This window comes from Scophthalmus maximus, chromosome 11, assembly GCF_022379125.1.
Source record: "Scophthalmus maximus strain ysfricsl-2021 chromosome 11, ASM2237912v1, whole genome shotgun sequence".
NCBI classification, from domain to species: domain Eukaryota; kingdom Metazoa; phylum Chordata; class Actinopteri; order Pleuronectiformes; family Scophthalmidae; genus Scophthalmus; species Scophthalmus maximus.
The window spans coordinates 23,090,377-23,112,290 of NC_061525.1; the positions used below are offsets into that span (position 1 = coordinate 23,090,377).

At 43.2% G+C, this 21,914-nt stretch overlaps 4 protein-coding genes across 11 annotated transcripts; 2 read left to right on the forward strand and 2 right to left on the reverse strand.

Annotated features, from left to right (window-relative positions):
- Positions 1 to 896: 896 nt before the first annotated feature.
- On the reverse strand, positions 897 to 7,340 carry cfap45 (cilia and flagella associated protein 45). 8 transcript variants are annotated; one of them, XM_035623292.2, is made up of 13 exons: positions 7,174 to 7,340; positions 5,548 to 5,658; positions 5,339 to 5,454; positions 5,105 to 5,249; positions 4,831 to 5,001; positions 4,564 to 4,742; positions 4,311 to 4,440; positions 4,081 to 4,227; positions 3,872 to 3,985; positions 3,594 to 3,787; positions 2,897 to 3,121; positions 2,685 to 2,765; positions 897 to 2,604 (listed from the first exon to the last, which is right to left on the reverse strand). In XM_035623292.2, exons 1-12 carry the CDS (start codon positions 7,228 to 7,230, stop codon positions 2,699 to 2,701), a joined length of 1,656 nt encoding a protein of 551 aa, XP_035479185.1. In that variant the 5' UTR covers positions 7,231 to 7,340; the 3' UTR covers positions 897 to 2,604; positions 2,685 to 2,698. The 8 variants fall into 8 exon arrangements, with proteins under 8 accessions (XP_035479185.1, XP_035479186.1, XP_047191681.1 ...); XM_035623293.2 differs by having other exon boundaries at positions 897 to 2,765; positions 5,339 to 5,451; XM_047335725.1 differs by having other exon boundaries at positions 897 to 2,765.
- Positions 6,169 to 14,240, forward strand: slc37a4a (solute carrier family 37 member 4a). The gene is made up of 10 exons (XM_047335728.1): positions 6,169 to 6,723; positions 7,104 to 7,195; positions 8,306 to 8,923; positions 9,900 to 10,132; positions 10,219 to 10,462; positions 11,412 to 11,570; positions 11,678 to 11,763; positions 12,567 to 12,680; positions 12,764 to 12,902; positions 13,530 to 14,240. The coding sequence occupies exons 3-10, from the start codon at positions 8,776 to 8,778 to the stop codon at positions 13,694 to 13,696; spliced, it is 1,290 nt and encodes a 429-aa protein (XP_047191684.1). The 5' UTR covers positions 6,169 to 6,723; positions 7,104 to 7,195; positions 8,306 to 8,775; the 3' UTR covers positions 13,697 to 14,240.
- Positions 14,241 to 14,492: 252 nt separating this feature from the next.
- On the reverse strand, positions 14,493 to 17,316 carry trappc4 (trafficking protein particle complex subunit 4). Its single transcript, XM_035623301.2, has 5 exons — positions 17,103 to 17,316; positions 16,282 to 16,456; positions 15,400 to 15,503; positions 15,153 to 15,279; positions 14,493 to 15,064 (listed from the first exon to the last, which is right to left on the reverse strand). The coding sequence occupies exons 1-5, from the start codon at positions 17,275 to 17,277 to the stop codon at positions 14,986 to 14,988; spliced, it is 660 nt and encodes a 219-aa protein (XP_035479194.1). The 5' UTR covers positions 17,278 to 17,316; the 3' UTR covers positions 14,493 to 14,985.
- A 135-nt stretch (positions 17,317 to 17,451) lies between these two features.
- Positions 17,452 to 20,125, forward strand: rps25 (ribosomal protein S25). Its single transcript, XM_035623302.1, has 5 exons — positions 17,452 to 17,594; positions 18,175 to 18,264; positions 18,388 to 18,571; positions 19,875 to 19,979; positions 20,068 to 20,125. Exons 1-4 carry the CDS (start codon positions 17,592 to 17,594, stop codon positions 19,973 to 19,975), a joined length of 378 nt encoding a protein of 125 aa, XP_035479195.1. The 5' UTR covers positions 17,452 to 17,591; the 3' UTR covers positions 19,976 to 19,979; positions 20,068 to 20,125.
- Positions 20,126 to 21,914: the final 1,789 nt, after the last annotated feature.

Below are 21,914 nucleotides of genomic sequence, written 5' to 3' on the forward strand. Positions count from 1 at the left end.
AGAGAGAGAGAGAGAGTGTGTGTGTGTGTGTGTGTGTGTGTGTGTGTGTGTGTGTGTGTGTGTGTGTGTGTGTGTGTGTGTGTGTGTGTGTGTGTGTGTGTGTGTGTGTGTGTGTGTGTGTGTGTGTGTGTGTGTGTGTGTGTGTGTGTGTGTGTGTGTGTGTGTGTGTGTGTGTGTGTGTGTGTGTTTACTCTGAACCCTCCTCCACGCCGAGGTCCGTGTTGTGGTGTTTCCCCCTCGGTCACTGTTACTTTTTTGTTTGTTTTTCTCAGTGTGAACAGATGCGAACATGACGATTGAAAAGAAAAGCTTTTTAGATGGAGACCCCCACCCATCTCGTCCTCCACTCCCACCTCCACCCCCTGTCCCGTCTCCTCCTCCTCCTCCTCCGTTAAGTGATGCTAATAAAGCACCAAACACACAAGCAAAAGGAGGCGGAGGACGACGGGGCTTGCGGAACCTCCGTTCGCCCAATGACAGCAGGACTAGATCCACGAACACTCCCGTAGGTTGTGTAGATGGTTACCATGACAACGACATTAGATCTCAGTACATCCAGTTGTTTGTTAAGAAGGGTCTGGAATCAGAGCCTGTATTTACCTTGATGTACTTTAACTTCCGTACATGCTTTACGCTGTGTGTGTGTGTGTGTGTAAAGTGTCATCTTAACCCAAACATGAGTTGAGTTCCTTTCTGTTGTCATGCATATTAATAAATAAAAAGGGGATCCGTCATTGATTTAAGTGGAAGAATACGACTTAACTGAAAGGGAAATACTAGCGTAAATAAAATGACTAAAAATTGTACAAAGTCTCATGTGGAGTGAAATGTTCGGGGAAAAAAGTTTTTTATTTGTATGACAGAGTATTAAAGCCCTATTGAAGAAGAATATGAGATTTAGAGAAGAAAATTTGTAATTTAATTAGACAAAGAGAAAACATACCAGCAATTTCTTCATCCACAGAAGAGGCATTTTCGTCCAAGTTTGGTTCTTTCGTCTGAATGGAGTTTGTTGCACAATTACGTGGGCACAATTATATATAACGTTAAAGCCCCAGTGTGTAACTTTCTGGCGGCATCTGGTGGTAGAAGTTGCAAACCGCAACCAACTGTTGTTGACGCTTTTGTCCAAAGCTAGTTACAACCATCAATTTTTGACTCGTACTGGATTTTTATTTTTATTCATTTTTTTTGGAACACTCTGACCGGGGAATGGAACCCCAACATTTCGTACCAAATTTGGGCAGTGTAACCCATTATTAAACTATACCAGCTGCATACTAACAAAATGCATCAGAACATTTTATTGGTATATATTTATTTTATATTTTTAAGTTACATTAGTATTTGAAAGCGTTTTCATTCTGTAAAGAGACTGTAAGATGTGAGAGAGGAGCCAGTTGACTGTTGTGAAGGAGGAGCCAGGTGACGGGACTGAAACATCCTGTTGTCAGGGAGGAGCCAGGTGACGAGGCTGAAACATCTTGTTGTGAGGGAGGAGCCAGGTGAGGGGGCCGAAACATCCTGTTGTGAGGGAGGAGCCAGGTGACGGGGCCGAAACATCCTGTTGTCAGGGAGGAGCCAGGTGACGGGGCCGAAACATCCTGTTGTCAGGGAGGAGCCAGGTGACGGGGCCGAAACATCCTGTTGTCAGGGAGGAGCCAGGTGACGGGGCCGAAACATCCTGTTGTCAGGGAGGAGCCAGGTGACGGCGCTGAAACATCCTGTTGTCAGGGAGGAGCCAGGTGACGAGGCTGAAACATCCTGTTGTCAGGGAGGAGCCAGTTGACGGGGCTGAAACATCCTGTTGTGAGGGAGGAGCCAGGTGACGGCGCTGAAACATCCTGTTGTCAGGGAGGAGGCAGGTGACGGGGCTGAAACATCCTGTTGTGAGGGAGGAGCCAGGTGACGGCGCTGAAACATCCTGTTGTCAGGGAGGAGCCAGGTGACGGGGCTGAAACATCCTGTTGTCAGGGAGGAGGCAGGTGATGGGGCCGAAACATCCTGTTGTCAGGGAGGAGGCAGGTGACGGGGCTGAAACATCCTGTTGTGAGGGAGGAGCCAGGTGACGGGGCCGAAACATCCTGTTGTCAGGGAGGAGCCAGGTGACGGGGCTGAAACATCCTGTTGTCAGGGAGGAGCCAGGTGACGGGGCCGAAACATCCTGTTGTCAGGGAGGAGCCAGGTGACGGGGCTGAAACATCCTGTTGTCAGGGAGGAGCCAGGTGACGGGGCCGAAACATCCTGTTGTCAGGGAGGAGCCAGGTGACGGGGCTGAAACATCCTGTTGTCAGGGAGGAGCCAGGTGACGGGACTGAAACATCCTGTTGTGAGGGAGGAGCCAGGTGACGGGGCCGAAACATCCTGTTGTCAGGGAGGAGCCAGGTGACGGGGCTGAAACATCCTGTTGTGAGGGAGGAGCCAGGTGACGGCGCTGAAACATCCTGTTGTCAGGGAGGAGGCAGGTGACGGGGCTGAAACATCCTGTTGTGAGGGAGGAGCCAGGTGACGGGGCCGAAACATCCTGTTGTCAGGGAGGAGCCAGGTGACGAGGCTGAAACATCCTGTTGTCAGGGAGGAGCCAGGTGACGGGGCTTAAACATCCTGTTGTGAGGGAGGAGCCAGGTGACGAGGCTGAAACATCCTGTTGTCAGGGAGGAGCCAGGTGACGGGGCCGAAGCATCCTGTTGTGAGGGAGTCACTGGTCGCAGGTCCGGGCCTTCCTCTCCACTTGGCTGCAGTACTTTTCACAGAGCCCCGTGTCCCTGCACAGACACAACAAGTTTACACAGGTAAGAGATTAAATTTCCATATATATATATATATATATATATATATATATATATATATACGCTAACATTCAACAGAAAAGTGAAGTTGACCCGTCTCCACTCACTTGAGCTCCTTCAGCTTCTTCTCCTTGAACTCGTCCAGGCGCCTCTGTCTCAGCTGGGCCTCGGTGATCAGCCGGTCAGCCTCCTTGAACATGTCCCGGCGCCTGGCGACGGCCGAGAGCTCCCGCTCCTTCACCTGCTGCCGGATGGCCTCGGCGTGACCGAGTGCCCGCTGGCGCTGCTTCTCCTCCTCCTCCATCAGCTTGACCATCGCTTCCTGTTGCACCCTGTGATTAAAAAAAGGGGAAAAATATGTCTTTTTTTTTTTTTTTATTCTAATCCAATGGTGGCCCCAGACATTTTTCACAGGGGTGGCCAGAGGGGGCGACTGTGAGTCTCAGGGTGGCACACTGAAACCAAAAGCCGTTTCTGATTTTCAGGAATTCTATTATGTACGAGAGAGGATTAAAGGCCACAGGTGAAAAATTCATTGTAAATTCTGACTTAGAGCCCAGAGTTCTGACCAAAAGGTTTCCTTTTCACTCACCTTTTGTAAAAGTCAGAATTCAAGTACATTTTTCACATGTGGCCCTAATCCATCTTCCATAATTATGCCCTTGTAGTATATTTACAGACTGTACGTCTGCTTTTTGTTACCTTATTTATTAAATACTCCTTGTTTCCTTCTTACCTTTATTTGGTACACATTTGACACTTAGACCTAACTAGACTATTTACAGTCACTATCGTGTTTCTTACTTCAGCACCCTCTCGAACTCGGCCTTCTCGCGGCCGGCCTCCATGGACAGCAGGTGCTCTTTGCAGTGGACCTGCTGCAGGCGCGCCGCCTTCAACATGGCCTCCTCCTGCGCCGCCTTCGCCGCCTGCTCCCTCTCCTTCCTCCTCCACTCCCTATCGGCGATCTGCTGGTTCCTCCGAGCGCGGAGCTCGTCCTTTTCAAACAGACACAAGAGGGTGGACATTGCAGGTGTGCACCGTCGACACTGGGATGGGATTTTGCGTCATCTGTAATCTACCTGCTCGGCCTGGTAGTCCTTGGCTCTCTCCTGCTTGGCCCTCAGCCGGGCGATCTCCAGCTCCTTCTCCTTCTTGATCCGCTGCTGCTCCTCTTCGTATTCGGCCTCACGCGCCTTTCAGAGGTCACGAAATATTCACATTTTTAAAAAAAAACAACTTTGCGGATGGTGAGTTTGTCTGAGACATGACCCCACTTTTTTCACCTCACCTGTTTTTTCCGCATGTATTCCACGTTCCTCATCTCGTCCAGCTTCTCCTGCTCTTTGATCTGCTCCTTGGCCCGGACGGTCTCGGCGTTGATCCTCATCACCTCCTCGTGCAGGAGCTCCTGCTCCTCCCGCTTCTTCTCCAGGGCCTGGACGAAATGTACAGTATATATAAATATAAAAACAAGAGTATGAGTCTGTTTATATGTATCGTCTCCTTGAGAGTCTGCACCTTCAGGTCCTCCAGGTTCATCCTCTCCTGGTTCTCTCGGAACTGCTGCTTCTCGTTCTCTTTCATCTCCTCCTGGAGATGTTTCTCCACCAGACGCTGGCGGATCTGTTCGTTGATTTGCTGCATTCCACTGGAATATGAAACACACACACACACACACACATATATGATGACGACACAAAGCTGGAAAAGCTTACCCCTTCCGACGACTTCATTCTCGTGCAAATTATTATTATTTTTCTTGTCCCCTCACCTGATCATCTGCTGTTTGCGCAGCTCCTCGATCTGCTCCATGGTCTCCAGGTCCTGGCGGCGCCTCACCTCCATCATGGTGTCCAGACGCTTCTCCTCCTCCGTCATCTCCGCCCGGATCTGCTTCTTCTCCTGGATCTGGGCATCACGGGTCGCTTGGCAGTGAGCGCCCAGGATCAGCTGCCGAACAGACGCACGAGATTCTGATGTTCGTGTGCACTTATCTTCATCTGAAATAAAATACACTTACGTTTGAAATTTGTTCTACCTTGTTGAGCTTCCTGATCTCCTCCTCCTGCTCCATCCTCAGGTCGTTGGTCTGCTCCACCAGCTGCTGCGCCTGGTCCCGGGCCTCCAGCTCCAGCTCGGTCAGCGCGTGTTTGTCTTTGCGGGACAGGTCGGCCTCGAAGATCTGGCACTTTCTTTCCTCAGCTGCTTTCTGGATGATGATGATGAGGGGATATATCGAGGCTTATTGTCTTATTGTAAATCTACATGTTAAAGGATCTTTTCTTTGTCTTTTTTGTATTGGAGTTTCCTACAATGTCCGCGTCCTTCTTCCTCTGGCAGGCCTGCAACAGGGCCTCACTCTCCTCCTTGGTGAGGACCCGGGACGCCGCGTTGATCCGATCGAACTCAGTTGGCGACAGAATGACGGACTCTCCTGACGGGTCCCTCCATGGGATCCTGTAAAAATTAACAGCTGGTGTGTCACTTCCACTAATGTCTACTAATATCTTCTAAAAAAACACATTGATCTCACAGTTGATCTCTACCTGAGACTACGAATCAGGTCTTTGGTGATGAGTTGAATCGTCTCCGGCTCCTGGTCGCTCTGGGACTTGTCCCGGGCCTTGGAGGCCGACGGCCCACGTTTGTCTGTTGATGTCTTCTGAGTTTAGTGAGCAACATTTTCACAAATTAAACTACACACATTACACACCAGGACAGGATTATTACATTTGTAAAAAAAAAAAAAACTCACCGGTTTCGTGCTCCCAAACAGGCTCTCGTCCACCTGAGAGGTACGGGCTCGGGTGCGGTACCGCCGGGTGTCGGTGCTGCTGCGGGAGTTCGTGGAGCCGGATCCGAGTCTCTGCAGGAGAAGATGAAGCATCAACACACGTGTGTGTGTGTGTGTGTGTGTGTGTGTGTGTGTGTGTGTGTGTGTGAGCACAAACCCCCCCTCAGATAATTAGAAAAATAAACTACAACGAAGAGAAGGAAGAAGCAGCTACTGTAAGAAAACTGTCAAACTCACCATGGTCCTCGGTTACTGGAGCAACGGAGAATCAACTAATCTGAATTCAATTATAGTAAATGTTATTTGTGAAATCACAATATACATAAATTTAGGTCGAGATATATAAAATAGTGTACATATAGATACAGATGCAGCCACGTTGCTCTTCCTTTAGCTGTAATTTAGTCTCATCCGTAGAAATGAGAATATGTTTGTTGTCTGTTGCCATGGGAACAGTTGTGAAGAGGGGCTACGGATCCCGTAACCAATCACTGTAGAGCTCAACAGCGAGGTTCCGGAAGTAGAAAAAAATCCCACATTCATATTCTCTCTTATTGACGCTTTTGATTATGAGCAATAACGTCGTAACCACGCGATGTAAACGCACCAAGAGGCTGTGAGGTTGAGACACGATGGTTTATGAACCTGTACGAGCCTCAAGTCCGCGACAAATCAACCTCGTTTTTAAGGAAAAACGTGTTTTATTCGCGATGTCGTCGAGAAGGACTACACTACCCACAATCCCTTGAGTGCAAGACATCGACGTCTCTGATTGGTGGAGCTCGTTGACACCGGTGAGGAAATGTTTATTCACTTCACCCGCGAACTTTTCTGCTGCTGCGTTCCGGTATAACTCGGAACTCGGAACTCGGAGCTCAGGAAGTCGGGTTTATCGTTCCGGTATAACTCGGAACTCGGAACTCTGAGCTCAGGAAGTCGGGTTTATCGTTCCGGTATAACTCGGAACTCGGAACTCGGAGCTCAGGAAGTCGGGTTTATCGTTCCGGTAAAACTCGGAGCTCGGAATTACCAAATCCCGAGTCGGAATTTGCAACTGGAACTCCGCTCCGAGTCGGAATTCCCGACTAGCGGGAGGTGGAGAAAAAGACACACCACTTCCGGGTTCGGAGATCCGAGGTACGTACGCACACACAGACACACACTGTACAGATTTTGTAAATGACATGTCATTTATATTGCATTAAATTTCATAATGCGATATGTAATTATATAAAATGATATTGAGTTTTAGTTGATAAATATGCTGAAATAAATTTATACCTTGTTATAAAATAAAGATTAGCAGTGATTAATATATTAAACATTATAATTATTAAGAAAGTTATGAATGACAAAATATTACTAATTATTGATTTAATAAGTTATACTTCTTATTGTGTCTGACCAAGCCAGCGTTATGCCAGGTGATATAAATATATAACTGTCTTTCTACTATAAACATCATTATATATATGATATTATATCACCATTCATATAGTCCTGCTCTTGAATATAAGGTCCCTTCACTCAAAAATCAAATCAGTTTCCTGTGCCGTCTCTGGGTGGTTGTCATCGTCCCCCCCTCACCTTCAGCTGCAGCTGGTTCCGGGTGAGTTCCCCAGGTTTGTCGAGCACTTCGGCCATTTTGTCTATAATTTCTCCTCTGGGAAATTTGTGTTCGTCTTTTCCGGGCGCTGGTCTTCGCTCCGGTGTTGTAAATTTTTTTGTGTTTTTTTTTTTAAACGTGGTGAGGTAACTCGCCTCTGTGTGTGTGTGTGTGTGTGTGTGTGTGTCTGCTCTAATTCTGACGTGATTCTGAGAGGATTCACTCCCTGTGACATGAGATCACAGATCACAGGAGAGAGTGTGTTTGTGTCTTTGACCCTTTGATCATTACATCATCTGGGATGACATCACATTTGCATCATAATGGAAGTTTTTTGATTTGATTTTAGTTTTTTATTTTGCGCTAATACTAAATTTGGAATTAGCAGCAAAGTATTCGCACCACAGTTTCTTCACTTCTTTTTTTATTTTATTAGCAATGTTTCAAACTGCTTTCACGTGAAGCACCACTGTGTTGCATTTGATAATTTAATGCGGGAATTGTGCTATATAAATAAAGTATATTGTTATTATTTTTATTTATTGTAATGATTATTGTTGTAAAATGAAATTCATTTTTGCTAGATTGATTTTCATATTTCTCACGCTTACTGGAAAATTAACACAGTTTAATTAATCATCTATATTCATACATGTATATCGTGATATACAGGGTTGGGTAGTTACGAGTTACATGTAATCTTATAAAAGTGATCCCAAAGTATTCACATTAGATTACATTATTTTTGTAATCCATTGTGTTATGTTACTGATCACAAAAATGGCCATGTGATTTTTGTCCTCAGTAACTGAACTACATTTCAAAGTATTGTGACCCTGGTTATATATGTTCCTTTATTTGGATCAGGAACTTACGTCCTGCGGTGCAGCACCTCGCCTGTAAAAGCTTTGTTGTAAAGATACGTGGCGGAGTGATTTGTCAGATAATGTGTCGAGTGTTCACTTGTCCTGCAGTTGAGTCAGACATTAAATGCACCTGAGTAACAATGAAGTGTTTTCCCTCTCACCCACAATCTGAAAACATGTTAATTTACTTCAGAAGTTTAATTCAGTCATGCCTCATTCATCTTTTATTCAAACGTGTGTCCGTCAGGTCTCCTGCTGTGGGGAGGTTCACCTGCAGAGGAACCTCCCCCTCGGCCGGCCGCAGCTATTGGACGTCTCCCCTCCGCCGGTGAATCATTAACCTGGTCAGTGCGACTCTGCACCACAGAGCGGAACAGGTGAAGGTCACTGTTCCGGTGGAAGGAGCCTCGGAGGGAAACAACACATCATGTCACACAGAAAGTGGATGTCACACACTGATGATTGACGCCTGCAGCAGCAGCAGCAGCAGCAGCAGCAGCAGCAGCTCGGTGAAGATCCTGATTAAATCATCTCCAGGGAGGGGGAGTTGACCTTTAACCTCCTGCGTGTGATTTGCAAACACTCGTCCACTCGTCCACATCTGTACGTTAGTGGATCCAGAGGCAAAGTTCACCGTCACATGCAGCAGCAGAGTCAGTCGGTTTCTGACAGACTTCGTATTTTTCATCAGATTTTTGTGTCTAACGATCTGCGATCATGGCCACGGCGAGTTATGGATACTACAGGGGAACTATATTTCTGGCCATGTTCGTGGGCTACACGTTGTACTACTTCAACAGGAAGACCTTCTCCTTCGTCATGCCCTCGCTCATGCAAGAGATCGAGCTGGACAAGGACGACCTGGGTATGAGACACTGGGTTGAAACTTTTCTTTTTTTATTAAACCCCTTATTCTCTCTTCTAATTTGAAAGATATCCAATATTGTTTACCCTTAAAATGTCATAATTATTAGAGGACGACTGATATGGACTTTTGGGGGCCGGTGCCGATATCGATATTTGAGAGAACAACATTTCTGATACCGATACATTGGCCAATAAATATATATATTGTGTTTTTTTCATTTAATCTACCAATCATTCCTAAGATGTTATCAAACATAACCATAAACTTTATCATTAATAACTATAAATAAAAAAGAAAACACAAATACAACCAATATATAGAACTTAAATTAAGAAAATAAGTAAAATTTATTTTACATAAAATGTAAACATAAATGCTTCTGCATTGTTTATTTCATACAATAAAATATTTCATATCAGTAAACATAAGCTCATATTGGCCAATATTATTGGCCAACAGATATACTTACTTAATTATTGCTAAGTTGCATAATAACTTATATTATGTATATATATATATATATATGTATATATATATATATATATATATATATATATATATATATATATATATATATATATATATATATATATATATATATATGTATATATAATATAACCTAAGTTGCATAAATAACTAGAAATAAAAAGAAAAGACAAATACAACCAGATATATAGAATTTGAATTAAGAAAATGTATTATTTATTTTACTTAAAATAGAAACACAAATGAACATTTTCTTCTGCATTGTTCATTCTGTACATTAAAAGATTTCAAAACGGTAATCATAAGTGCCGATACCGATATATCGGTCCAGTTCTAATGATTATAGGAACTTCCTCTCGCTCATGTATATTTGATTTTTCCCCGAGTCGACTTTATGCTTCTGCGATGCGTTACATATATACACATAACTCTTATGTCTGAGGTATGACAGGACTATGAAACCCTCCTCTCTCTGTGTGTGTTTCAGGCCTGATCACCAGCAGCCAGTCTCTGGCCTACGCCATCAGTAAGTTCATCAGCGGCGTGCTCTCCGACCAGATCAGCGCCCGCTGGCTCTTCTCCATCGGCCTGTTCGCGGTCGGCGGCATCAACGTGCTTTTCTCCTGGTCGTCCACCGTCGCCGTCTTCTCCGCCCTGTGGTTCCTCAACGGCCTCGGCCAGGGCCTGGGCTGGCCGCCCTGCGGCCGCGTGCTGCGCAAGGTGAGCCGCCGCACGCCACGGGTGCGTCACGCCTCACTGTACTGAATACCGCTGTGCTTTCATCGTCTCCTGTCGTCCGCCGTCAGTGGTTCGAGCCCTCCCAGTTCGGGACGTGGTGGGCCGTCCTCTCCTGCAGCATGAACCTGGCCGGCAGCCTGGGACCGCTCCTCGCCACGGTGCTGGCCCAGAGCTACAGCTGGAGGAGCATTCTGTCGGTGTCGGGGTCGGTGTGCGTGGTGGCCTCCTTCGCCTGCCTGCTGCTCATCAAGAACGAGCCCAGGGACGTGGGGCTGCCCAACGTGGAGGCCGCGGCCAAGAAGACCAAAGGAGGTGAGTGTTTTTGACGGGACGACAGGCCGATGATCTGATAGGCCAGACGTCGGTTCGATTGCATGCAGGCTCAATTGCTTTTCATATCCTGGGTAGCCCGGATGTTACTGTGTGAATTTTTCGATCTGAATTTGAGCAATCGAAAAATTGTAACTTGAAATTTGAGATCTGAATTCTTTTGTATCTGAATACTGAAGTAAAATAATTTCAAAGAGGTAAATTACGAACAAATAAGTTCACATACATGTTTTTCAAAATAAAACATTTCAATATTAAGTATTCAGCGGCTGTTAAAGTTCAAAGACTTATGTCTCTTATTTGCTTCCATAGGAGCCTCAAGCCCGTATGAAATCAACCGCATTTTAAGAAAAACGTGTTTTATGCATGATGTCAAAGAGAAGTACTAGACTACGCACAATCGCTGTTACCATGGAAATTTATAACTACACCCGCAAACTTTTCTGCTGCGTTCAGATTAGAACTCCGAGCTCCGAGCTCGGGAAGTCGGGTTTATCGTTCTGGTTGAACTGGAATTACCGAACTCCCCAGTCGGAATATTGCGAAAATTACCGAGATCCGCGTCAGAGGTTCGCAACTGAAAATAATTTTGTATAAAATCTTGTACCTTTTTGTGGTAACGATTGATCTCGTGGATTATTGGAGTAATTGAACGAATGGCAGAAATTCACTTCAACTGTCCAGTGTGTGTGTGTGTCACTGTGCATTGTCCAGTGTGTGTGTGTGTGTGTGTGTGTGTGTGTGTGTGTGTGTGTGCGTGCGTTTGTACTTGTGTTGTGACTAAAGGTCGGTGACGTGTTGGACTCTGGACCCCTCGTGCCACTTGTGTGTGAGCTGTGTGTGGTGAAGAGATGATTAACATTATTAATCTGATTTAAATGAGAGATTAAAGAGAGATTAATAACAACATGTTCTGTTTTCCCCCGTTCAGGCTCCTCCCCTGACGAAAGCACCCTGTCCGAGTTCCTGCTGTCGCCGTACCTGTGGCTGCTGTCCGTGTCCTACCTGGTGGTGTTCGGGGTGAAGACGGCCTGCACCGACTGGGCCCAGCTGTTCCTCATTCAGGACAAGGGCCAGTCCGCGCTCATGGGTACGACAGAGGAGGAAACAGTCGCCTCCTCCTCCTTTTCCTCCTCCTCCTCCTCCATCTCCATCTTTTCTTATGTCCCTGTGAATCACAGTTGTTCTTCCCTGCAGGCAGCTCCTACATGAGCGCCCTGGAGGTGGGAGGCCTGTGCGGCAGCCTCGCCGCAGGTTACCTCTCGGACCGGGCCGTGGCCAAAGTGAGTCTGCATTGTACAGTAGAGCACAAACATCGTGGTCTAAACACACGCAGCGTTTTCTGCTTCACACGGAAGGACTTCCTGTTACAAAAGTCAGTCAGTGCGTCCGTCCAATCAGAGAGAAACCTCGCGATAGGCTCGTGATTTGCCATGTTTTTTTAATTTGCCGTTTATTTTTGATTTGCCGTTATGATTTGAACTTCAGGTCTACTGTATTTTTGTCACACTGTTTGATTCAAACTGTTTCCCACATATTGGCAAAATTGTCCAACCTTAGCCATTACATGTTTATTTTATATTTCATAAATGATGTAGGTATGAAAAACAGTCACAGTTGCTTTTGCTAAATAAAATATGCACACGTCCTTTCTGCAGATGTTTCTTATACAATGTGCAACAGAACTGCCTGTGACCTTTGGCCAACACAGGTTGCCACAAATTCCCAAATTTAATGAAGGAAATGCATTTGTGGCCCTCGAAATGTGTTTCCTTCATTATATGACGGACTCCACAGACCTGTCAGCATTTTTTATAATGTGTTTTTATTTTATTTTAGCATGATTATTATTAAGTGGAACCACATCTGGGAAAAGGGGAAAGTTCCCCAGGGGGTAAAAATATTAACATCACTGTACTAATGTTGAATTAGCACATTCATGTCTCAGGTGACTCAATGTTTTAAAAATGACTCTCTACTTCATGATTGTCTTTTTAGTTAATAACTGGATTTATTTTATTTTAAATGATTTTGCTTATAGCTTGATAAAATCAATACATTCATAGAATCTTTTATGTTTGTACAGCAAGGTATGAGAACACACGGCAACCCCCGCCACTTCATCCTGATCTGCATGATGGCGGGAATGTTCGTGTCCATGTTCCTGTTCAGAGTCACGGTCGCTCCCGACAGCTCCAAGGTACCAGACAAACAGGAAGTACTCAGATAATCTCTCACGACGTGTTCATCCTGATTGTTTATATATCTCGTCTGTACATTCAGGTGTGGATCCTCGTCCTCGGTGCCGCTTTCGGTTTCTCCTCTTACGGACCGATCGCGTTGTTCGGAGTCATAGCCAATGAGAGCGCCCCGTCCAACTACTGTGGGACGTCGCACGCCATCGTCGCCTTGATGGCCAACAGTAAGTAGATCTCTTATGCTAGCTGTTGCTAACTGCTAAATAGAACCCAGCCAATATGAGCATATTGGTATTGATGCTTGTTTACCGTTATGCTCTTTCTTTTTTGACGCTTTTATTGTACAGAATAAACAATGCAATTTTTTTTTTGCATTTATGTTTAGATTTTGCATCAAATAAATTGTGTTTATTTTCCTAATACAAGTTCTATATATGTGGATGTATTTCATTTAATTTTTTATTTATAGTTTTTTATGCTAAAGTTTATGGTCAAACAGAAATATCAAGCCTCAATTACATTTCTTTGTCATAAAGGTTCGATAGGAATTATCGACAGATTATGTATACGTGTAAATATATATACATAGGCCGATGTATCTTTTAATTCTTGTACTCCATAATATTGATATCGGCCCGCAAAATTCCATATTATTCAGGCTCTAATTAAAAAACTACATTTCCTCGTGATACTGTTTTTACTTTTACTAATTAGTATATTACGATAAAATAAACATCACCGCTCTCCACAATACTGATCTCAGTGTCTTTGACGTGATTGCATTCGTTTTTTAATATTCTCTGATCCTTGGCATGAACGTACAGTATCCTATCTCTGCGTTATCTCCTCAGTCGGCGGCTTCCTGTCCGGTCTGCCGTTCAGCACCATCGCCAAGCACCACGGCTGGGAAACGGCCTTCTGGGTAGCGGAGGTTGTCTGCGGCGTCGCCGCCGTCGGATACTTCCTGCTGCGCAACATCCGCACCAAGATGGGACACATGACCAAGAAGGCCGACTGAAACAGAAAGTCATACCTCGTCCTCCAGACGAAACACAATATTTTGAGACATCGTTTGAATTTTGATAGTTTTTTCTTACTTGATTTTTTTACTGTATTTTTACACGACAGGTGTAAATGAAGCTCATGGAAGTTGAGGATATTTTTTTTTGCAAGGTGCTTCTTGACATAGTGTTTACAAACTGCATCAAGTGAAAATAATTGACTAAACATTGTTTGTTGTGGAACGGAACGGGCAAAAACACGAGAGAAAAGTTCTCTGACGTGATACAGTGACCAGAGGACAGAAAAATTATACTTTTGTGTTTTCAAAAACATTTAAATTATGAATCATGAATGAATTATTAAGACCTAAACATACTTAATGAGTGTCTGTATTATGAGCACAGGTAAAGGATTTAATAAATTTTGTTGCTACGCTTTTTTCCAATCGTCATTAGAGCTGCAACTAACGATTATTTTCATTATCGATTTTTCTGTCGATTATTTTCTTGATTAATCGATTTGTAGTTTGGTTCATAAAATGTCATAAAATCTTGATCGTGTTTCCCAAAACTCCAACATGTTTTGTCCACACACCAAAGAAATTCAGTTCACTGTCACAGAGGAGCAAAGAAACCAGAAAATATTCACATGTAAGAAGCTGAAATCAGAGAATTTGAACTTGAACCGATTAATCGATTATCAAAATAGTTGGCATTAATTTAGTCGTCGATTACATCGATTAACTGTTGCAGCTCTAGTTGTCATATTTTACACAGGAATTGAATATACAAGCACAAAAAACAAACAAAATATTAAATTATCAACACAAGTTTTATCTTTTTGGATTATTTACAAAACATGTATTTACAATGAGTCACGTTCCATTCACAGCTCAAAAGGAGCAGAGAGAATCCACATGAGCTGCTTTCAGACATGAACTGATGAAGTCCGGACAGTTACACAAACTTCTCCGCAGCGGCTGCATGTGAGAACGCAATTGTTGCTGTGGACATTTTTCCGGAAACGTTCCTGCCAGCCGCCCTGGTACAATATACGGAAAATGTCTAAGAGTGAGAATACAGCATTCCTTCCTCTGACTGTTCCCGAAATGTTCCTGCTGTAAATCGAACTCATCTAACTCGGACATTCTCCTGCTGCGTTCTTCATATGTGAACGGCAAACTTACCAAGATATTTGGAAAACTGTGTCTGAAAACCGCTTTAATTTCCCTCGGTCATTTAAAATCACCTCATCTCTCGTGATGTGATCAGAAATGACCGATCAGTCCTTTCATTCCTCTTGGCTTCAGGATCCGGCTCCGAAGTTTCCTGCTTTCTCTGCGACCTCCAGCGCACCTTTCAGATTCTGATCAAAGAGTTCACACCTGGGAAAAAATGATCACACAAAATCAGACATACCAACACATGAAGGTGGAGCACATCATCATCATCCACCTCCTCTCCTGAGGTTACCTGATGGGCATCTCCAGAGAGTAGAAGGGATTCTTCAGGGCAAAATCTGAATAGATTTCATAAATCTTCCTCAACAGCGTGTCGATGCCGGACTGTCGAGGGTCTGCGAGCACGATGAACTTTATCCCTGGTGGAGAGTCAGAACAAACAATGTCAGATACAAAGTCAAGACAAAATAAAACTACTGGCACTTTTGACTCGGCCTCTCTTCCACCTGCCTCCACACTTTTTGATCACACCATCTCACCTGTGAGAGTCTGGAAGCAGTGGAGTTTGAAGACGTCCGTTTCCAGCATCTCGATCCCCGAGCTGCCGACGTCGGGAGACAGTTGTGATCCGATTGCAAACAACCTGAGGGAAGAAAAAACAAAACATTTTCCATTTTAAAATTCCAGAATTTCCTTTGAGACCATATTTGACGTCCGAGGAACAAATAGCAAGATGGTTATTAAGTAAATATTATTAGATAAATGAATATTATACGTCATTTTATATAATATTATTTAAGTAAAAACTATTTTAAAAATCCAACTGTTAACATATTACATTCTGACTGTGTTGATATTATGTGGCACTTCATTCACAGAAAAGTTTCTGCGGATTGATATTAAAATATTGATACGTCCGATTTTGACATGACCATGTTTTTTGGACTGATTCTCAGATTAAAATATTGATATTTCAACTTGGGGTAAATGTGTATTTTTATCATCCACAGGGGAAAAAATGGTACAAAGTGACTTACTATCACCAGGATAATCCGGTTGATATAGGAACTAATTTATCCTTCCACCTGTCATAAATAACATGTGAACTATGACTCTGTAGATACAGTTGTGTCAGTGACAGGTACAGAGTGTGTGCTGCTATGGTGACGTTTATCACTGAGCTAGGGAAAATTATTATTGAGATGGATCGTTAGTTTCAAATCTTAGGTTTCATGTCTGTTTAGATTTCAGTCTGGAATCACACAAAGTATTCCATGCTTTCTTTTCTTTTTCCATACTAAAATCAAATTCCATACTTTTACATACTGCGTAGGAAAACCTGTGTGTTCAGTGTGTTCCCCTGTGGCTTGTCTACACCACCAGAGTAAAAAAGAAAAGGAAAAACAATGGTCACGACTTACGAGTGAAACATGGAGGCGAGCATCAGCTTCTCGTTGGAGCTCAGGCGAGCCCGTCCGAAGCGGATGGACACCGGGTAGTTGTTGGCATCTCTCAGGTATTCCAGGATGTCCTTCCCTTCGCCGGTGTTCTTCCCCATCACGTCCACTCCGTTGATGGACAACACTGCGTGTCCCACTGGGGAATGGGACAAACAGGAAGCAAACACACATCATTGATTCGGTTAGAAGATAAATATGATTGTGTCACGCAGCCTAAATATTAGTTATTGTGGTCCTGAGGTCCATCACAACTGTGTCCACGTTCAAAATCAAAATCAAAACGTTCTTATTTTCTCAGGCATTTGTTTAATAACTGTGTGTATGTGTGTGTGTGTGAGTGTGTTTTTTTTGTTGATTGTCTTGTTGTGTTGATGCTCTTACTATGTTTTTATTTCTATTCATGATTTGTTTTAATGTGTATGCTGTTTTTAAAGTAAAGCACTTTGGGTTTACTTGTAATGAAAGGTGCTATGTAAATAAATTAGACATTAAAAACTGACACCACAGATCATATTTCAAAAAATGCTAACATGCTAAATGAAGTCTCACAGGAAGCAAAGGCTCAACAGGAACAATTAAACACAATATAATGACGCACTTAACAAACACAACTGGCTTGTTGATTGATTATTATTTTTAATTTCCACCTCTGTATTTTAAAACCACACGATCGATGTTGCACAGTCTTTACTACACAGTAGTAGCTAGCAGGTAGCATTAGCAGTAGCTAGCATGCTAATGCAAGCTTGGAGGCTAGCATTAGCTTCGGGGCTAGCCCTCACCTCGGATGCCGTCGCGTTGGCCGAACGACACGATGACCTTCTCGTCGTGGTGCTTGAGCACCAGGTCCAGCGGGAAGCTGAACGTCTTCTCGGCCTCGGCCCGCGGCACGTAGTTGTCATACTGGTAGATCAGACCTCCGGCCTTGTTCACCACGTACACACTGAAGATCACCATCTTTGCGACGGACAGCTGACGGCACGAAGTCACGTGACCGCGGCGGCTGTCAAACAGACCGGAAACGGAGTGGAAAACATCAAATAATTATCTCACTTTTTTACTTTATTTTTACGTAGCGGTGTGACTGTAAATCCAAAGTCTGGTGAACCGATATCAAGTGTCAAAATAAAATAAACAGATTTTTTTTTAAAACGTAGAAAAAAACTCAAATTCCCACAATCCCTCACTCCTATTTCCGCATGTACGGGGTTGTCTAAGGGGCTTTCGCACGGGTGGAACTTCCTTTCGCTCCGACATCTTGACGAGGAAACATGGTGAGGACGGTTAATCCACGTTTTGACGAAACTAAATGATGATAACTCGTGTTTCTGGAACTCCTCTCGAGTCGCAACACATTCGGAACAAAGGGCGAAGTACCCGTGTTTTCCTTCTCCGCCATAAGAGAGTGTGAATAAAGACGTTAACTATTTATTCTTTTACCATTTAGCGGCTAGCTAGTTAGCTACCTAGCTAGCTAGCTAGCTTGCTAATTCCACCACGCTTTTATGCTGCACCGTGGTGACAGACACGAGCCGGATGAAGTTGACCGTGATGATTCTGCGCATATGATAACCATATATTCTATATATACATATTGTGTTATCGTGCAAGATGTATCAAAGTGTCGTATCTATAAGCTAGTGATGCTAACAACGAGGCTAGAGGAGGCAGACAAGGCCAGGACGTGCTAGCCTGCAGGCTGCATCCACAAGTCGTAATCCGTGGAAGAGATTTACCATTTCACAAACGTAAACACGTGCTACTGTATCGCTTGCTGTCAATACCCAAGTGTAGCCGTGGTCCTGGGTGTGAGACAGTGTGACAGGCTCTTAACTTGTCGTATTTGAATTCCAGCCTCCCAAACAAGACAAGAAGAAGGACGCTGGGAAGTCCAAGAAGGACAAGGACCCAGTCAACAAGTCCGGAGGCAAAGCCAAGAAGAAGGTTTGTCAGATTTGATCCAGAGTTTTTGTTACATCTTAAGTGAACACTGAATTTTAACTGGCACCTTTTGAGTTTCCACACAAACGCGCTGAACCTGATATTTTTTTCTTTACCGCCGAGCAGAAGTGGTCCAAGGGAAAAGTGAGGGACAAGCTCAACAACTTGGTGCTCTTCGACAAGGCCACGTACGAAAAGCTGTACAAAGAGGTGCCCAACTACAAGCTCATCACCCCCGCCGTCGTGTCGGAGAGGCTGAAGATCCGTGGCTCCCTGGCCAGGAACGCCCTCCAGGAGCTGCTCGCCAAAGGTGTGAAGCCGGGACATGTAAACACCTAACGACCTAAAAGAATATTCAATATACTGCTTGATGTTGCAGATTCTAGAATCAGTTAGACTTAATGATAGTGGATGATTTACTGCCCAGATTAAGTGGATCTGCAGAAATGTTGATTAGATATCATTGTAGATGAGAACCTGGATAAACGTTCTCTCCCGGCAGAGCGAGTGCATCTCTGTCATGCAACATTAAACGCATCCAGTCGATCTCTCCTCAGTCGTCAGCAGCTGCTCGCTGGCTCGACCCAAAACTCGCAAACGTTAACAAGAGCCAGTGGATGTCGTCAGCTGCTGTGCAGAGTGATGCTGATAAATCATTCAGACGCGCACTCGTCATAATATTTAGAGTTGGACATTTTTTAGAAATGAAAGAGTGACATTGAAATGCTGAAGCACTTGTGTTAAATCCCATCAGGTGCAAATCAGAAAGTTAATCTAACAACTAACTTCTTTCAACATCTTTCTATATGACAAGTTAGTTTTTTTTAGAGCTGCAACAGGTAATCATCACTACATTAATTACCAACTATTTTGATAATCAATTAATCTGTTTTAGTGGTTTTTATGAGGCAAACAAAGTCACAATTCTCTGATATAAGCTTCTTAAATATGATTTTTTCTTGTTTCTTTGTTCCTCTGACAGTAAACTAAATATCTTGGTGTGTGGACAAAACAAAACATCATTGTGGTGGTTTGGGGAAACATGATAGTCATTTTTCACAATTTTAAGGACCAAACACCTACTCAAAAAAGATCGCCAGATTAATCTATATTTGGGGTTAAATGTTAGTTGCAGCCCTGATGTTAGATTTCGTTTAAAAGATGGATAATAGATTGACCTTTGACATTGTCTCATCAGCATCTACAGGCCGTTAGCCATGTTAAACTGCCTTAATCGGCTTTGTTCAGATGCGTGAATTATATTTTATATATATATATATATATATTTATACTGTAGGCTCACGTCAGACTACAGTAATAATAATGATTTTAAAAATCATATTGCTGTCATTTCAAAAGGTAGTAGTCATATTTTGTAAATGCAATGGCTACAACAACTGCACAGCAAACAGTTAATATAGTCCATGTTCACACTTCTTCACACCTCTTGTAATAAGATAAAGATAAAAAAAATACTTTGACTGTTCCATTTGAAAAGTTGCACACGTTGGCTGGTCAGAGTCGTAGAGCAGACTCACGACACTAAGTGGACACATCTTGATGATTAATGTAAATGTTTTAAATATGTGAATATTTTCTTCTGTTTGTTACAGGTATGATCAAGCTGGTGTCCAAACACAGAGCACAACTGATCTACACCCGTAACACCAAGGGCACAGAGGAGGAGGCAGCAGCAGCAGCAGAGAAATCCTAAGCAGGTACAACAACAGAATCTATTCATATACCTGCGTTTTATTTGATTTATCTGCGTTCACTGACCTTCACCCTCTTCTTTGTCTCTTGCAGGTTCTCCTGTTAAGTTTCCTGTTTGTAATGAAAGGTGAATAAAACTGTAAAGACAAAATGTTTCCTGTGCTTTTTTTACTTTTCAAGCAGCTTGATATTTCCAAGTATATAAGTTTTTCCAGTCCATAATTTATCCATAATCGTGAAGATTGGAATGTTTTATGTGAAGTTATATTTAGGGAAGTGACAATGCTGGAGCAATGCTGAAAATACTATAAGATCTTCAGGAAATGGTTGAGTATGAAATAAAACCATGCTTTATTATTTTCAAGCGGCTAAGATGATGATTATGGAACCAGGAAACAATGATTTAGTCAAAGTATGAAAGTCGGAAGATGTTCATGTTCTCCACAGGTCGGGGTCTAAGAACTGCAGCTGGGTTTGTTGTTTAATAGTTGAATACTAAAACAAAACAAAAAAACCTTAATGTACAATAGACTTTTTTTACGTCCTGTTGCTAAAAGGTCAGAGCAACTTTTCTAAAAGTTCCCAAACACAGAAGATACTGGGAGAACTTGTGGCTGATATATTTAAAAAAAAAAAAAAAAATTGTAGTGGGAAAAGAAGCCATGTGTAATCTGAACCAACAGATTCATAATTCGTACCAACAGTTTTGTAAACTACTTGTGCATTTAACATTTCTACTGTGCGTGGGGACATTCTAAAACACTTAGTGCCAAAGCATCGATCAAAGATCACCAAATTTCTCTCAGAAACCAAAATCCTATGATTGAAATGTTCAGTAATGAATTTCTTGCTCGCTGAAGAAAGAAGTGGTTACATGCACACGCACAGTTTACAACACTGTACAGGTGGGACATGAAACCTTTTTCTCTGTCTCCTACCTGAACCTCTTACGGCTCCTTAGAATCCACTCCGGATTTTGCAGAAACTCTTACAGAAGGTCTGATAATTCTGATAATTCCATTCACAATAAATCCAAAGACAAGTGACTCTTGTTTGACGGTGGCTCGTTTCGAACTGTGCGAGAGATTCATCTTTTATAATCTTTCCATTTGTCAGTGAGCGCCTCAGGCGTTCCGTCGCGAGTTTATGAGATATTGATAAGAAACGGCACGAAATGAAGAAAGCATCTCTGCCTGTCAGATGTTTGCTCGGGGGCGAGAGGGAGACGCAGGGTCTCGTGATGGATGTCGTCAGGTGTCACTTCGTCTCTGTCGTCTCCACCGCGAGCAGCGAGTAGATGTGTTAGTGGAAGACGTGGAGGACACAGACCAACTGTCTCATGATGAAATATATTGTTGCAAGTCATTTTTTCAATCCCAATTAATTTATATAAATTACTTACAAATGTTTAATTTTTTTCCGTGGTGTCGACTGGTCAACAACATAATCATCATCAATACAATCATACGTATAATAATTAAAGCTACGGTGTGTAATATTCAGAAGAACTTATTCACAGAAGCTGAATATAATGTCCATAACTCTGTTCATATAAGAGTTAAATATAGTTCCATGAGTTGGACCCGACCTCCGTGTGAGTCTCCATGTTTCTACGTCGTGTTGAATACGGTTGTTGAACTAAACGCTCCAGAATACGTCGCGTTCACGTAGAATTTTCAGACGCTGCCGGAAACCAGGAAATGGAATCAGCGGTGCGCCACCATAAAGTGTCCCCTGTCGGTTGCTCAGTTGGTTGCGGTTTACAGCTTTTACCACCAGACGCCGCCAGAAAATCACAAGAGTTACACACTGGGGCTTTGAGTGACAATGAAGGACAGAAGTGCGTTGACATTTGTTTTACCTGAAATACACTGGAAAAAGTTAAATTGCTTGAACAAGTTTTTAAAAAAAAAATTACTTCCATTGTTAACGCACAAATT

Bases quoted from the DNA above. Each gene is read 5' to 3' on its own strand.
- slc37a4a (XM_047335728.1), top strand. From the start codon at position 8,776: ATGGCCACGGCGAGTTATGGATACTACAGGGGAACTATATTTCTGGCC. The intron at 8,924-9,899 runs GTATGAGACACT...TGTGTGTTTCAG, and splicing joins GCTGGACAAGGACGACCTGG to GCCTGATCACCAGCAGCCAG. The intron at 11,764-12,566 runs GTGAGTCTGCAT...ATGTTTGTACAG, and splicing joins CGGACCGGGCCGTGGCCAAA to CAAGGTATGAGAACACACGG.
- trappc4 (XM_035623301.2), bottom strand. From the start codon at position 17,277: ATGGTGATCTTCAGTGTGTACGTGGTGAACAAGGCCGGAGGTCTGATC. The intron at 16,457-17,102 runs GTGAGGGCTAGC...CCCATTCCCCAG, and splicing joins CCAACGCGACGGCATCCGAG to TGGGACACGCAGTGTTGTCC. The intron at 15,280-15,399 runs GTGAGATGGTGT...ACTCTCCACCAG, and splicing joins CTGCTTCCAGACTCTCACAG to GGATAAAGTTCATCGTGCTC.
- rps25 (XM_035623302.1), top strand. The intron at 18,265-18,387 runs GTTTGTCAGATT...ACCGCCGAGCAG, and splicing joins GAGGCAAAGCCAAGAAGAAG to AAGTGGTCCAAGGGAAAAGT. The intron at 18,572-19,874 runs GTGTGAAGCCGG...TGTTTGTTACAG, and splicing joins CCAGGAGCTGCTCGCCAAAG to GTATGATCAAGCTGGTGTCC.
- cfap45 (XM_035623292.2), bottom strand. From the start codon at position 7,230: ATGGCCGAAGTGCTCGACAAACCTGGGGAACTCACCCGGAACCAGCTG. The intron at 5,250-5,338 runs GTAGAGATCAAC...TAATTTTTACAG, and splicing joins GACCTGATTCGTAGTCTCAG to GATCCCATGGAGGGACCCGT. The intron at 4,441-4,563 runs GTGAGGGGACAA...TTCATATTCCAG, and splicing joins CGCAAACAGCAGATGATCAG to TGGAATGCAGCAAATCAACG.